Source organism: Oncorhynchus masou, chromosome 11, assembly GCF_036934945.1.
Source record: "Oncorhynchus masou masou isolate Uvic2021 chromosome 11, UVic_Omas_1.1, whole genome shotgun sequence".
Lineage (NCBI taxonomy): Eukaryota > Metazoa > Chordata > Actinopteri > Salmoniformes > Salmonidae > Oncorhynchus > Oncorhynchus masou.
The window spans coordinates 26,467,373-26,482,198 of NC_088222.1; the positions used below are offsets into that span (position 1 = coordinate 26,467,373).

General features: G+C 44.3%; 1 protein-coding gene across 1 annotated transcript in view; it reads left to right on the forward strand.

Annotated features, from left to right (window-relative positions):
- The first annotated feature begins 2,859 nt into the window (after positions 1-2,859).
- LOC135548388 (kinase suppressor of Ras 1-like) overlaps positions 2,860-14,826 on the forward strand; it is a 38,455-nt gene continuing 26,488 nt past the window's right edge. Inside the window, 1 exon segment of the mRNA XM_064977933.1 lies at positions 2,860-3,309. Within this exon segment, the coding sequence (XP_064834005.1) occupies positions 3,100-3,309 (210 nt within the window). The 5' untranslated portion in view covers positions 2,860-3,099.

The window sequence follows — 14,826 nt, forward strand, 5'->3', positions numbered from 1 at the left end:
GCTCTATTTAATGTGTTTGTATGTGCCAGTGTGTGTGCTCCCATGTGCCTACATTTAAAGAGTTCCCAGGAAGTAACATCAACCCACTGACTGAGCACTGCCACTGATGTCATTTCACATCACTTAATTTTAGAACATGTTTACTTACTCCTATCTTAGATATGGTATGTCAGACATGACAAAACAGAAATTAAAGTGGTGTGTTCTTTCATGCCTGGTACAAAGTAATTATACAGGGTATTGATCCAAAATATGCCTAAGGAGGGTTAACGGTTGCAATTTAATTCAGTTTCTCTTGTCCTATGCATTTCATGACTTGACTCGGACTGTATGTGATAGTAATCAATGCTGCTCAGTGAAATGATTCAATATCAATGCCTGAACTTTTTTGATCCAAGAGAAAAGTTTGGACAGAGTCCTTACTGCAAACCTACTTTGTCCACTAGATGGTGTTCTTCACAAATGGATTTCACTTTATTGCGTCTGCATCCCATGCTTCATTTTTTTCCTCTCATTGCCTCTCTTTCAGATAGTATGACACATCAGTGTTTTCTCTTGTTTGTTGTCCTGATCATCTCTACCATAGTATCTTGATTATCTTTGCTTGCCTCCTCTGTTTTGTAGTTCAGTCCTTTATTCCTCCCTTGCTGTCAGTCTTTCTCCGTTTCTGCATGGCCTCCCTCTGTAGTCATTGCCACCCCTATCCTGAAGGGGGCCCCAGCCTGTATGTGTTGTAGTGGCAGGCAGGGATGGTTGTGCCTGCATGGCATGCTCGTTGGGAGGAATAAACCTGGCATGCCTTTAACCTGCTAATTGCATGTAGATAGATTAAAGCTGAAAGTCTGGCTGACTACCCTGCTCCTCAGATCATGCCTGGGTCTGGTCTCCCCCTCCCTGTCCAAGGATTGGGATGTATAATGCCCCGTTTTACATAGACTGTTGTGCCTGAACTAGACATGTGAACATCACTCTCAAGACTTGACAATCTAACTAACAATGTATAGTGTACTCGTTTGAATATCATCAATGCAATATAAAGGCCCTGTAAGGACAATGCAGACAGTGGTGGTACATTATGAATGCAGTTGTTTCAGTGCAGCAGTCCTTCCAGGCAGGCTGTTTTTAGCAGATTGATGTTTATTGTCATTAATTTTGTCCTGGAGGCAGAACGGAGTGATTTCCACTAGATGGGACAGCTGTTAAGTCAAAGTTGTCTATATTGTAAAAAAAAAAATCTGAAAACAAAAATGTACTTTTGGTCTTAATTTAAGATTAGGGTTAGCAGTGTGGTTTGGGTTCAAATCAAATTTTAATACTTTGTGGCTGTGCTAGATATTCATGACAATAAATGCCAACCTCTTGTGTTTTTAGGGAGCAGCACTCCCACTGTCTAACGTGACCCTCCCTGGTCTCATCCTCCCTCCTCAGACCTGCAGGGTTGGCTCAGGAGATTCCCTGGCATGAAAGGACACGCAATCAGATTGTCCACAATCCAATTTGATCTGATGCACCGCTTCCTGGGAGACTTGCCCCTAAGGTCTACACTAAAATGCAGCAGCCTGGCCGGCCAATGAGGCTGCAGTACAAACAGCTTAAGAGGCCGCTGGGCCGGGTGGCATGGCAAAGGATGTGTGTGTCTATCCTCAGCTTAGCAAGCCATGTCAACAAGCTGACAAGTGCCTTCTTCTCTCCCCCACTCGATTGCTCTTAGACTAAATTGTTGTAAGCGTTCCTGTAAATTAGGCCTTGCTGAATTTGTGGGAATTCTAACTTCATGAAATTGATTTGCTTGCCTTGATGCTCTCTGTGCCTTACACTTGGCAAGACTGTAACAAGCTCAGTCCAATACACAAGAAAGAAGGGGAGTACGTTTCTGGAAATGGGACTTAGTCTTTGAGTGTGTAGGTGGCGTAAAAGGCGGCAGAGTCACCTGAGTCAAAGCCAGGACACACGTTGATGTCACTCAGTGTGTCTCTAGACTTCAGCATTGCTATTTGGCACTGAGCTAGAGGAGGGCAGTCACATACCTCAAAGGTGAGAGTGGGACCTTAGAGGGGGTTACCTTGTTATCTGCATTTTAAGATATTACTTTAAAAAGATGAGGATCAGAATGTCTGCCGACTAATTAATTAGTTGTATGGCAAAATATAATATTTTGTGCAATCTCTCTTGATGTACTGAGTGTGGAGTGAAGCATGCTCCTGCAGGTGCTTTGCAGGACAGGGCTCACTCAGAAGGGCTTACATGCACCAGACTAGAAGCTCAAACTTATCTGATCCTTAGCCTTGTTATCCCCTCCATCTGTCATCCTCTCTCTCGGCTCCTCGTGGTCTGAGTGCTGATGAGACCATCTCTCTTCCGGCCCTGTGGACAGGTAACCTAGAGAGGATGTGAACATTACGGAGTAAACCCTGCACGCTGAGATGGGATGCAGGCAGCACATGTGAGGAAAGCAAGGCCTTGCTCATAGTGCTGCGTCAGAGCCAGGAGAGGAGAGGAGGGAGGACTCCAGGGACACATCACATGTACTTACAGATCCAGAGTGAACAACGATCCACACTGATTCTCCCCACAATGCGGTTTGTTCTAATTCTGCAGTTTATAGCATGTCAAGTTCACAGGTTGTGGAGTATTGTGATATTGTTCGAATATGACTAGGTTGGGGAACTGCAGTGGATCTCGGCATCATCTCTTCTTATTCTCTGGAGCGACATATTTCAACTCAAGTTGATCGTGTGTGTGAGAGAGAGAGAGAGAGAGAGAGAGAGAGAGTGCGGTGCCCAGCCATAGTGAAGGACTTCGTTTCCCAAACTGCAACGCGTCCCATGATGTTTCCAACAGCTGACAGACGGTGAAAGCCTGGGCGAGAGCTGTCAGGGAGGGAGAGATCGGAGTCTCCGCGGAACGGGCAGAATACACAACCGAGCACTGTTGGACTTTGGATTGCTTCGCACCAGGATATTGATATCGAGCATTTTTTTATTGCTCTGTCCGAATTGAGACATTTGTTAAGTTCAATAATACTGCGTCGTTGGTGCATGTGCATTTGAACATTTACAGTTTGCATCTACCCCCTAAACCCGTGCCCAATGCCGAGGAATGGATAGTGTGTCTGAGAAAGGTGGAAAGATGGTCGAGAGTGATGAGCAGTCGGAGAGGGAAAGTGTCGGTGGCGCAGCGATGGCAGCTCTACACCAATGCGAACTCATCCAGAACATGATTGAAATCTCCATATCCAGTTTACAGGGGCTCCGGACGAAATGCGCCGCGTCCAACGACCTCACACAGCAAGAGATACGTACTTTAGAGGTAATTCACTTCTGAAAACCGAGAAATACTGCGGTCCAAACTGCGGAGTCATGTCCAGCTCAGTTCTGGGCTGCAGCTCTTTGGTGTCTGTATGCGAGGCGCCCCATCAGTTTCCTTCTATTTTGCACAATACACTGCAGCTGTATTGCGCGATGCTATGCATGATTATTTAAAGAATTGTCCTATGTTTACACATAGTGTATACACTGACTTCCCACATAGGCTAGGCTATTCATATGCTATAAATAGACTTGTCACTGCCGTTTATCTGGTTATTATTGTGACCTCTTTCTGTAGGTGAAATATTTGACTGGAACCCCGGATATTTTGCAGCAATATAACGTTAGCTAATGGTGCATTTGAAATCAAACGGGCCAAATTCCTCACATCAATCTCATGATGTCATTGTCTTCCTCTTTTTATTTTCATTATATTATTGGTCACCATTCCGCATTTCTGCATCAGACAAGCCAAGTTTGGGTACAAGACAAAATGCAGAATTAAATGGCAGAGCATTTCTCGGCAATGGTAAACACCCCTCATGCCAATAATCCTGATCAATTCCCCGACCATAACTCTGAGCCAATTAAGACCAAGGTGTCGATATTGACAGTGTTCACTGCCTAATGCGTTCCCTGCACCTGTCTGTGGATCCAAATGTATTTCAGTCGTGTCGGGGATGACTTGGTTAGCATGTGTAAACAATTCTGATGAACCAACCAGGGATTAAATTGTGCACAGGGTGATGGCCTACGTATAGGCTCCGGTCTTTAGGCCTATTATATGGGAGTGTGCACTAGTTTACTGTAGTATGCACTTGGAAAATATTATCGTATGAATAATAGAATAGGGAAAATGTATTATACAGCAATATCATGCTTGTGGGTTTAGATATTTGAGAATACTGTCATGACATTGGTCCGGCATGCATTCAGTCACCAACACACACAAATATATACTGTATAAATCTAGCCATACCCTGCATGCAAATTAAATTAAATACTGATATCAGTGACATATGCATAATCGAAACATCTGAATACGATATTCAGGTTGGTGTTTGAATTTGAGGGAAGCACATGCTACTACTCTTCCACTCCAGATTGAGATCACTTAATTGGTCAATTGCACAATAGGTCCAAAACAAATTTGACTTCCACTTTTAACCCAACCCCTCCGAAAGACACGCATACACTCAGTGGCCAGTTTATTAGGTACACCACCTATTAACAAAAATTGTTCGCTCCTACAGACAGTGAATCGCGTGGCCCTGGCTTTTTATATAAAGCAGGCAGACAGGCATCGAGGCATTCAGTTACTGTTCAATTGAACATTAGAATGGGCAAAACAAGTGACCTAAGCGACTTTGAGCGTGGTATGATCGTCAGTGCCATGCGTGGCAGTTCCAGTATCTTAGAAACAGCCGGCCTCCTGGGCTTTTCATGCACGACAGTGTCTAGGGTTCACCGAGAATGGGGGACAAACAAACATCCAGTCAGCGGCAGTCCTGTGGACCAAAACAGCTTGTTGATGAGAGTTCGAAGGAGAATGGCATGAATCGTGCAACTAACAGGCGGCTCACAAACAGGCAAATACCGGAGCAGTAAAACAGTGGTGTGCACGACGATATCTTGGAAGGCACAACTCGTCGATCCTTGTCACGGATGGGCTATTGTAGCAGACGACCACACATTTTACACTCCTGTCAGCTAAAAACAAGAAGAAGCTCCAGTGGGCACGTGATCACAAACACTGGACAATTGAGGAGTGGAAAACATGGCCTGGTCCAACGAATCCCGGTTCCCGTGGCATCATGCCTGAGTCCATGGCCCCATCCTACCTGTTGTCAACGGTACAAACTAGTGGTGGTGGTGTAATGGTATGGGGAATGTTTTCCTTACACATGTTAGGTCCCTTTACCAATTGGGCAATATTTCAATGCGATAGTCCCACTAAGCCCAAACCAGATGGGATATCATTTGTTTTTCAACAGGACATTGACTCGACACACCTTGAGGTTTTGTAAGGACTATTTGACCAAGAAGGAGGGTGATGGAGTGATGCATCAAATGACCTGACTTCCACAATCATCCGACCTCAACCCAATTGAGATGGTTTGGGATGAGTTGTACCGCAGAGTGAAGGAAAAGCAGCCAACAAGTGCTCAGCATATGTGGGAACTCTTTCAAGACTGATGGAAAAGCAATGCAGGTGAAGCTGGTTAAGAGAATTCCAAGAGTGTGCAAAGCTGTCATCAAGGCAAAGGGTGGCTACTTAGAAGAATCTAAAATCCGTTTTGATTTGTTTATCACTTTTTTGGTTACTATATGATTCCAAATGTGTTATTTCATAGTTTTGATGTCTTCACTATTATTCTACAATGTAGAAAATAGTAAAAATAAAGAGAAACCCTGGAATGGTGCTGGAAATATACAGGTTTTTGGAGAATTGCGGGGGCTGTCACACTTGGCGCCTGGGGAGCTGTTGTCATGGGAGGTTGCGTGCCTTGCTCATGGGCACAACGGCATCTAGGATTTGATACCAGCAAATCTCTGGTTGCCAGCTCACTTCCTGGAAGATTTTTCCTTTCTGGCTCGCATCTCTAACTGCTAAGCTACCTGCCGCCCCAAATGTTTTTGAATAGTGCATTTACTTTTCGTACTTCTTCAACATCTGAGTTGTTAAAAGGCTGGGTCTGTTTGAGTGGTTATTGGACTGAATAACTAGTTCTCATTAACCTGTTTCAGGACAAAGAAAGACCTCCAGTAAGTGTTATAAATAGAAAGCAATGAGTGGGTAATATATGCTTTCTACAGTAGGCTTATCACTGCACCACTCAAACTGCCACTTTCATTTCTTCCTTCACTCTGGGCCAGGTGTCCTGTTCATTCAGGATGTCCGTCTCCCCAGTATATTGGGCCACACTGGTAAGGGCTCATTATCACTGAAGAAAAAGGACTTTAAAACCGGAAATGGTCATTCAGAAGCCACGTTCCTCCAGGCTGTACATGCCCTGATCCCATCTTCACACACACCCTGAACCAATCAAATGTGGGGGTGCTGGAAGAATCTGGGTAGTATTACAGCACCAAACCTACGTGCTTGTTTTAGTCACAGTATTTCACAGGTACAAAAGCCATAACCATCTGGTTGAATCACACCCATCTGTTTGTATGAGAAGATTGTAGTGACAATTGGAACAGAGAGAGGGGCTGTTAACCACAAGACCCCCGGATCTGTCTTGGACTTGACCATGAAATCCTAACTGGAAGAAATCTGACAAGCCTGTCTCAGCTTGACACTCCCAAAACGGATCATCAAGTGTTCCCATGAGTACCATGTACGACAGCAGAGTGGAAAATATAAATTGTCAATACAGCTAAATGGCCTAACGGCTCAGTTAATTTGTGTGATGAATGAGAGAAGTGAATAGCAACGGGTGAAAGTGGCTGTCACACTTGTGGTGCTAAACAGGGGTGTCTCTCCCAGAGACCCGCACTTGAGCGCAATCAAGAGGCTTGAACTCACATTAGATTCTTACTGAAAGAGCTTTATTATGGCACTCCAACCATGGCTGTTTTTTTACTGTGTGCCTTGCCGGTGAAAAGATAATGGTGCTTTGCTCTCCAAGTGGAGTACCGCAAGGTGGTGCTTCAGTTTTCACACACCAATCCCTGTCTGAAGCATGATCTCCTCTCACACACCTAACCCATTTGTCTCTGTCTCCATGTTGGCCTATCCTTTGCCATGTCTCCCTGTTATTGTCTCTCTTTGGCTCTGAAGCAGTTTGTCTGACTGTTACACTTAAGCAGTAAATGACAGGAGAGGATTTCCGCTCCCAATAATCTTCAACCAAACAGCCTCAAGTGACAGAAAAGCATTCACACGTTTCTACATGTTGCTGTGTTACAAGGTGGGATTAAAATGGAGTCTTTTTTTGTCAACAATCGACACAAAATACTCATGTCAAAGTGGAAGAAAAATTCTAACATTTGTAGAAAATGTATGAAAAATAAAAATACTAATATATCTTGATTACATAAGTATTCACACCCCTGAGTCAATACATGTTAGAATCACCTTGGGCAGTGATTACAGCTGTGAGTCTTTCTGGGTAAGTCTCTAAGATCTTTGCACACCTGCATTGTACAATATTTGCACATAATCCTTTTTAAAAATGTTTTAAGGTCTGTCAAGTTAGTTGTTGATCATTGCTAGGACAGCCATTTTCAGTCTTGCCATAGATTTTCAAGACGATTTAAGTCAAATCTGTAACTAGGCCACTCAAGAACATTCAATGTTGTCTTGGTAAGTAACTTCAGTGTATATTTGGCCTTGTGTTTTAGCTTGTTGTCCTGCTGAAAGGTGAATTTGTCTCCCAGTGTCTGTTGGAAAGCAGACTGAACCAGGTTTTCCTCTAGGACTTTGCCTGTGCTTGGCTCTATTCCTTGCCGATGACAAGCATACCCATAACATGATGCTTGAAAATACTAAGAGTGGTACTCAGCGATGTTTTGCATTTGCCCCAAACATAACACTTTGTATTCAGGACAGTTCATTTTCTGTACAGGCTCCTTTCTATTCACTCTGTCATTTATGTTAGTATTGTGGAGTAACTACAATGTTGCTGATCCATCCTCAGTTATCTCCTACAGTATCACAGCCATTAAGCTCTGTTTTAAAGTAGCCATTGGCCTCATGATGAAATCCCTGAGCCTTTTTCTTCCTCTCCGACAACTGAATTAGGAAGGACACCTGTATCTTTGTAATGACTGGGTGTATTGATACACCATCCATAGTGTAATTAATAACTTCACCTTGCTCAAAGGGATATTCAATGTCTGCTTTTTTATTTTTACCCATAGGTGCTCTTCTTTGCGAGAATTTGGAAAACCGAGGCATTGGTTGAATCTGTGTTTGAAATTCACTGCTCGACTGAGGGACCTTACAGATAATCATATGTGTGGGGTACAGAGATGAGGTAGTTATTCAAAATCATGTTAAACACTATTATTGCACTATTATTGAGTCCATACAACCTATTATGTGACATTTTTCTCCTGAACTTATTTAGCCTTGCCATAACAAAGGGGTTAAATGCTTATTATTTCAGCTTTTCATTTTTAATTAATTAGCTAAATTTTCTAAAAACATCATTCCACTTTGACATTATGACATTATTATGTGTAGGCCAGTGACACCATATCTCAATTTAATCAATTTTATATTCAGGCTGTACAACAGAAATGTGAAAAATGTCAAGGGGTGTGAATACTTTCTGAAGACACTGTATGTACATGAAACGTTACTCTTAAAGAGCTTGAACAGAGTTGATAGCTTACCGGCTGTAGCTTATTAATGTCTCTAGATATCCATTTTCATCAATGACTCTTTTGGATGAATGCATCTCCATGTTATGTGCAGATAATCCATCCCTGAGCCTACCTACCGATCAGCAGCGAGACATGCATCATTATCTGTTTTGTCTTCTCATGATGCTGGAAAGAGTTTTGCTTTGCGGCTTGTGGTGTAAGCTATTGTGGCTGTTTCTATATTTAGGCAGCATTCTTCCTACGCATTTTCAGTGTTGGTTGTTAAGTAAGAAAAATCAAATGGCATGCTGGGAGGGGAGAGCAGGGAGGAAAGGGGGGAGATCAAAGCAAATCAGCTGGGCTGCTTCATTTGACCTGGCAACCGCTGTGTCTGTCAGAGGCCGAGGAGACGACCAGGGAGAATACAAATCAGCTGGGCTGCTTCGTTTGACCTGGCAACCGCTGTGTCTGTCAGAGGCCTAGGAGACGACCGGTGAGAATATGGCTTTCACCACAGAAGACACACAAGCAAATGATTGCAGCAATAACCACCCTATTTCTGTTTCCTATTTTACTATTGGTAAAGCAAACTGTGTAATCCAGCAGTCAGCTTGCATGGTGTGGAAATCGTGGTGGTTTTAGCCCAGCAGGCAGCCTTTGAGCTATTCTTAAACATATTGAGGATGCAGCGTTGCTCTTTGTCTGCTAATTCTGAGGTCTGCAGTATTTGTGTAATAGGAAAGGAGGATTTGCATGAAATGGCTCCTCAATGTATGGAGGGCTGTATGGGCTCCTGAGTGGTGCAGCGGTCCAAGGCACTGCATCTCAGTGCTAGAGGCGTCACTACAGACCCTGGTTTGATCCCAGGCTGTATCACAACCGGCCATGATTGGGAGTCCCATAGGGCGCTGCAATTAGCCCAGCGTTGTACGGGTTAGGGGAGGGTTTGACCTGGGTTTGGCCGTCATTGTAAAATAAGACTTTGTTCTTAACTGACTTGCCTGGTTAAATAAAGGTTGAATACATTTTTTAAAAAGTAGGCTGCAAGGGGTTTCTTTGCCCTCTATTCAAACCAGCTTCCTTCCTTTCTTTTATCCTTCCGTCCTTGAAGTGGAAACCTGATATGACATTATTAGATTTGGTGAGAGCATTCATTATTTCCAGATCGCATGTATTATATTTGGAGAGCAGTTGCTCCTATACCTGTGTAATAACACTGTAGTTGCGTTGTAATTGCTTACTAACAGCCTTTAGAGATGTTATTATTACTCACGTGCACTAAGGAACAGTCCTTATTCCTCGTTCTTGTGAGAAGGGTTTTATATATGTTTCTCAATTGAATTCAGTTTAATCTCAATTCCAAAATTCTGTGCAGCAAAAAACAGGATTAGGAGGCCTGGTTTAGAGGATGATACAACACCAACTCAAACTCTGACTCTAAGTTCTATGGGAATTGCCTGGTTAGATAATAATGCATGTTTGGTTTCAAGTGTAACTCAGGAGAAGACAGTCATTAGCCCGCCCCCGTGCTGTTCTCACTCACTCATGTCAATGTGGAGCCCATAACACTGCACAATGATCTTCTAATTGATGTGATGAGGCTACAATTGATTCAGGGGCTTGATGCAAATGCAATCCCTAGGTTGTGCTATTGTGTTGTATTTCCTGAGACGCCTACATGTAGCCTATGCCAGGAGATAACATGCAAAAACCTCTCCGGCACTCTAGTGTCAGGCATTTGAGAAATGGCTCCCAGAATAGAGCTGTGTGCCACTGACTGGTGTAGGTTATCATACTGCAGTTCTAGATACCTGCACTTACAGTACATCACTTTTAATGATATTGTGTCTTTCTCTATACTGTACACACTCTTAACTGCACAGACCTTTTAAGAACTGTTAAGAAGTGTGTGTACATGACGTTTGCAATGCACGTGTGTGTGTGTGTGTGTGTGTGTGTGTGTGTGTGTGTGTGTGTGTGTGTGTGTGTGTGTGTGTGTGTGTGTGCGTGCGTGTAGTCCATGCGTTGGCCAGGGTTGTGTTGCAGGGGAGCTGGGGCGGTGGCTGGAGCAGGCCAGGGACTGACCTACAACATAAGGACAGAGGATTAGTGGCAGCAGCCAGTCCCCCTTCCCCTCCCTGTGGGGTCAGTCAGCCCCAGTGATGACAGAGGAGGGGTCAGCGCAGCGGGCCATTGTCTCTGATAGTCACCCAGGGCGATGGGCGCTCAGCCCTGTCACATAGCCCTCGTGTCACGTGACCCTCCCTCCCTGCACCACCCGTAACTGTGCCTCTGTCCATCGTGTCACCATGGTGGTGGACGTGGGTGATTTGTGGCACCTTCAATTTATTACCTGGGGGCTGCTTAATATGCGGCAACACGTTACAGCTGTTAGTTAACATTTAAGGCCCAATACAAAGGCCTTAATGTTCCATGATCATTATCTCCCAGATCACAGTGCTGTGTCTACCCTGAGACCAGTGCACATGGTGACACTGACTGGGTGCCCACATTTATTAACACTACCATGGACAGCATGGGGCCAGCAGATAAGGACCGATGAGGCTATAAGTGTAAAGACAATCCACAACAAAGCTTTCACATGGTCCTGTGTGCTTGATGGTGATACTATTGTGTCCTGATGTGTTCTTGTGCTTCCCTCAGTTATAAAGACAATCCACAACAAAGCTTTCACATGGTCCTGTGTGCTTGATGGTGATACTATCGTGTCCTGATGTGTTCTTGTGCCTCCTTCAGTTATAAAGACAGATACAACAAAAAAATGTTGGAAGAGACACAATTAAACACGTACACATTTATTTTGCATCTTTAAAATGTGCGGCTTCTGGGGGGGAAGATTCTGAACCCTGACCACAGACGGGAGATGCCTTAACTGCTGTACAGTTCTGAGGGAACCAAAGGATAATGATACGTAATACAGGTGACAATAGAAACTGCTAAGAGTCGTGGAAGTCTTCTTTTACCACCGATGACTCCAAATGTTTTAGCTCTGAGAAATCTGTTGTTACCTTCTCAATAGTCTTAAGTTCTGTTTCCCGGGGGGAAATAAATATTGCACAATTCTCCTGCAGAGAGGCATTGATGTCATTAGCAAAGACATCGATGTAAGGCTGTCATCCAACGTTTATTAGAGTACAAGACGGTTTAGCTGAATTTGGAGGAAACGAGTGGAACAGTAGGACTTTGTCCCCTGTGGTCAGACCGGTGTTCTGGTGTCTTTCTGGCTGCTCTCTGGTGACTTGGTTCATATTGGCTGTCACTCATCTCCTCAAGGCACTAAAGCATTTCCATGGTGTTGTTTATCTCCATTTTCAGACTAACAGGTGGGATCTGGGGCTAGTCAGACCACCTCATCCCCCACCAGAGTCCATGAGTTCCAACCTCCTTGACTGATCACAAGACTGACTGGAGAATCTGTCTCTAAATCTAACTGGTACATTTTCAATCCCAATAAGTTACTCAGTAATACAACCCTATTTGAACATATATCTGTAGAATGGTGCAACGCTACTCCAGCTTTTTGTCTTTCTATAGGAATTGAGCTGTCATTCAGATGTTACCTAAAAATCTAATCGTATGAAACTGCAGTTGTCTCTAGTCTGAGGTGCAATTTGAATGGATATTGCACGTCGATGTGTACTGTCTGACCCTCTGTGTTTCATGTCTATGGGAAAATCCCACTCTACAAAATGCTGCTGACGACTCTGGAGTGAGGTTGCTAGGTAACATGACGTCACTCTTGCACCAGTGTATTGTTCACTGTGCTGCCTGCGTGATCCCCATCTACCTGTGTGTGGGTGAATGTGTGGTGCTCGTGACAGGTGTCTCTGGTGCCCAACTACACAACGTCATGTTCCACAATGAACCTGCTGTCTCTGCAACTCACAGTTGAACGATAAGAAGGGAAACCGTTAATAAAATATATGACTCGGGTATTCGAACCGGCGACTTTTTGGATACTGGCCCGACACTAACTGCTAGGCTACCTGCCGCCCTACTCACTCCTGTACCACTGTTGTACCTCATGTTTCATGACCGTTCAAGCTATACTGAGAGAAGTGCTGACAGAAGTCTACTTAATAATGCAGTCTCATTCCTGCTCTGTGGAAAAGTAATATTGAGCTTAAAAACGAAAGGAAGACCCACAGATACAATAAAGAGAGCTATTTGTCAGGAAGAAGAAGCTTACTGGCTCTCTTGTCAACCCACAGCATGAGCTCTTCTAATTGGCTAACCTCGAAGGTCAAATGCTTGCGCCTAGAACAATGGTCACAGTCCAGATACATTGGTTCAGTATACAAAGTTGAATGGGCATAGTAACATATATGAATAGGGTTCCCTTTAACCAGTCCTGTCAGACAGTCTATATTTGAAGTGATTCAGTAAAATACTATTACCTTCAGTGGTCATGGTACTATTGAGGCTTCAATCGCGTTGGACTAGTAACCGGAAGGTTGCAAATTCAAACCCCCGAGCTGACAAGGTACAAATCTGTTGTTCTGCCCCTGAACAGGCAGTTAACCCACTGTTCCTAGGCCGTCATTGAAAATAAGAATTTGTTCTTAACTGACTTGCCTGGTTAAATAAATGTAAAATAAAAAATAAATAAAAATGATTCTAGTCAAAGAATATCCTGCTTCCCATTCATATATGGCCTTCTGTCTCTTTTCCCTTTGCGGTCACTGACTTCGTTGCTTCTAAAGATCATATCAAGTTCTCTTCAAGTCAACTCCCCTTACCACTGTAACGGCTGTTGGTGGAAGAAGGTGAGGACCAAAGCGCAGCGTGGTACGTGTTCATGATTCTATTTATTTAAACTCAGAACACTAAATAACAAAGAGAATGAAACAAAACCGAAACAGTTCTGTAAGGTGACGAAAAACACGAAACAGAAAATAATCACCCACAAAACACAGGTGGGAAAAGGCTACCTAAGTATGATTCTCAATCATTCTCACAACGGCACCTGCCTCTGATTGAGAACCATACCAGGCCAAACACAAAACCACAAAATAGAAAAAAGAAATTAGACTACCCACCCCAACTCACGCCCTGACCAACCAAAAACAAAGACACAAAAGAACCAATGTCAGAACGTGACAACCACACTTTTTCAGTTCATTGGAATACCAAATAGGCCGGGTTTCTTTCTCCCAGTTACACGACCAGGGCAAGAATGGAAATTGAGCTTTTTGAGGAGGGCAATCTTTGCACCTTGGCTCGGGGTGAGGTGTTAATATGTGCCCCGTCCTCACCTACACCTGATCTGACCCCTCCTTAGGTCCTCATCCAGATGCCCTCTCTCCTTTTCTCTCTTCCTCTATGCTCTCTCTGTCTCTTCCTCTATGCTCTCTCTCTTCCTCTATGCTCTCTCTCTCCCGCTATGCTCTCTCTCTCTTCCTCTATGCTCTCTCTCTCCTCTCTCTCTCCTGCTATACTCTCTCTCTCTCCCTCTATGCTCTCTCTCTCCCTCTATGCTCTCTCTCTCCCGCTATGCTCGCTCTCTCTCTTCCTCTGCTCTCTCTCCCTCTATGCTCTCTCTCTCCCTCTATGCTCTCTCTCCCTCTATGCTCTCTCTCTCTTCCTCTATGCCCTCTCTCTCTCCCTCTGCTCTCTCTCTTCCTCTGCTCTCTCTCTATGCTCTCTCTCTCTCTCCCTCTGCTCTCTCTCTCCTCTATGCTCTCTCTCTCCCTCTGCTCTCTCTCTTCCTCTATGCTCTCTCTCTCTCCCTCTGCTCTCTCTCTCTCCCTCTATGCTCTCTCTCTCTCTCTTCCTCTATGCTCTCTCTCTCTCTCTCCCTCTGCTCTCTCTCTTCCTCTGCGCTCTCTCTCTCTCCCTCTGCTCTTTCTCTTCCTCTATGCTCTCTCTCTCTCTCCCTCTGCTCTCTCTCTTCCTCTATGCTCTCTCTCTCTCTCTCCCTCTGCTCTCTCTCTTCCTCTATGCTCTCTCTCTCTCTCCCTCTGCTCTCTCTCTCCCGCTATGCTCTCTCTCTCTCTCTCTCCTACTGTCTCCTCTCGCCTGCAGTGGAGAGGCTTTTGTTAACCGCTGCCGCCGAGCCAAGCTGCCTCTTACATCCCAAGGCCACATTTTCTCTTGCCGAATAGTGTGGCTGAGTATGTTTCTGAGTGGTGTGTACTACAAGAGTGTGTGTGTGTGTGAGTGAATGAGCTAAAAAAAAAGGCAT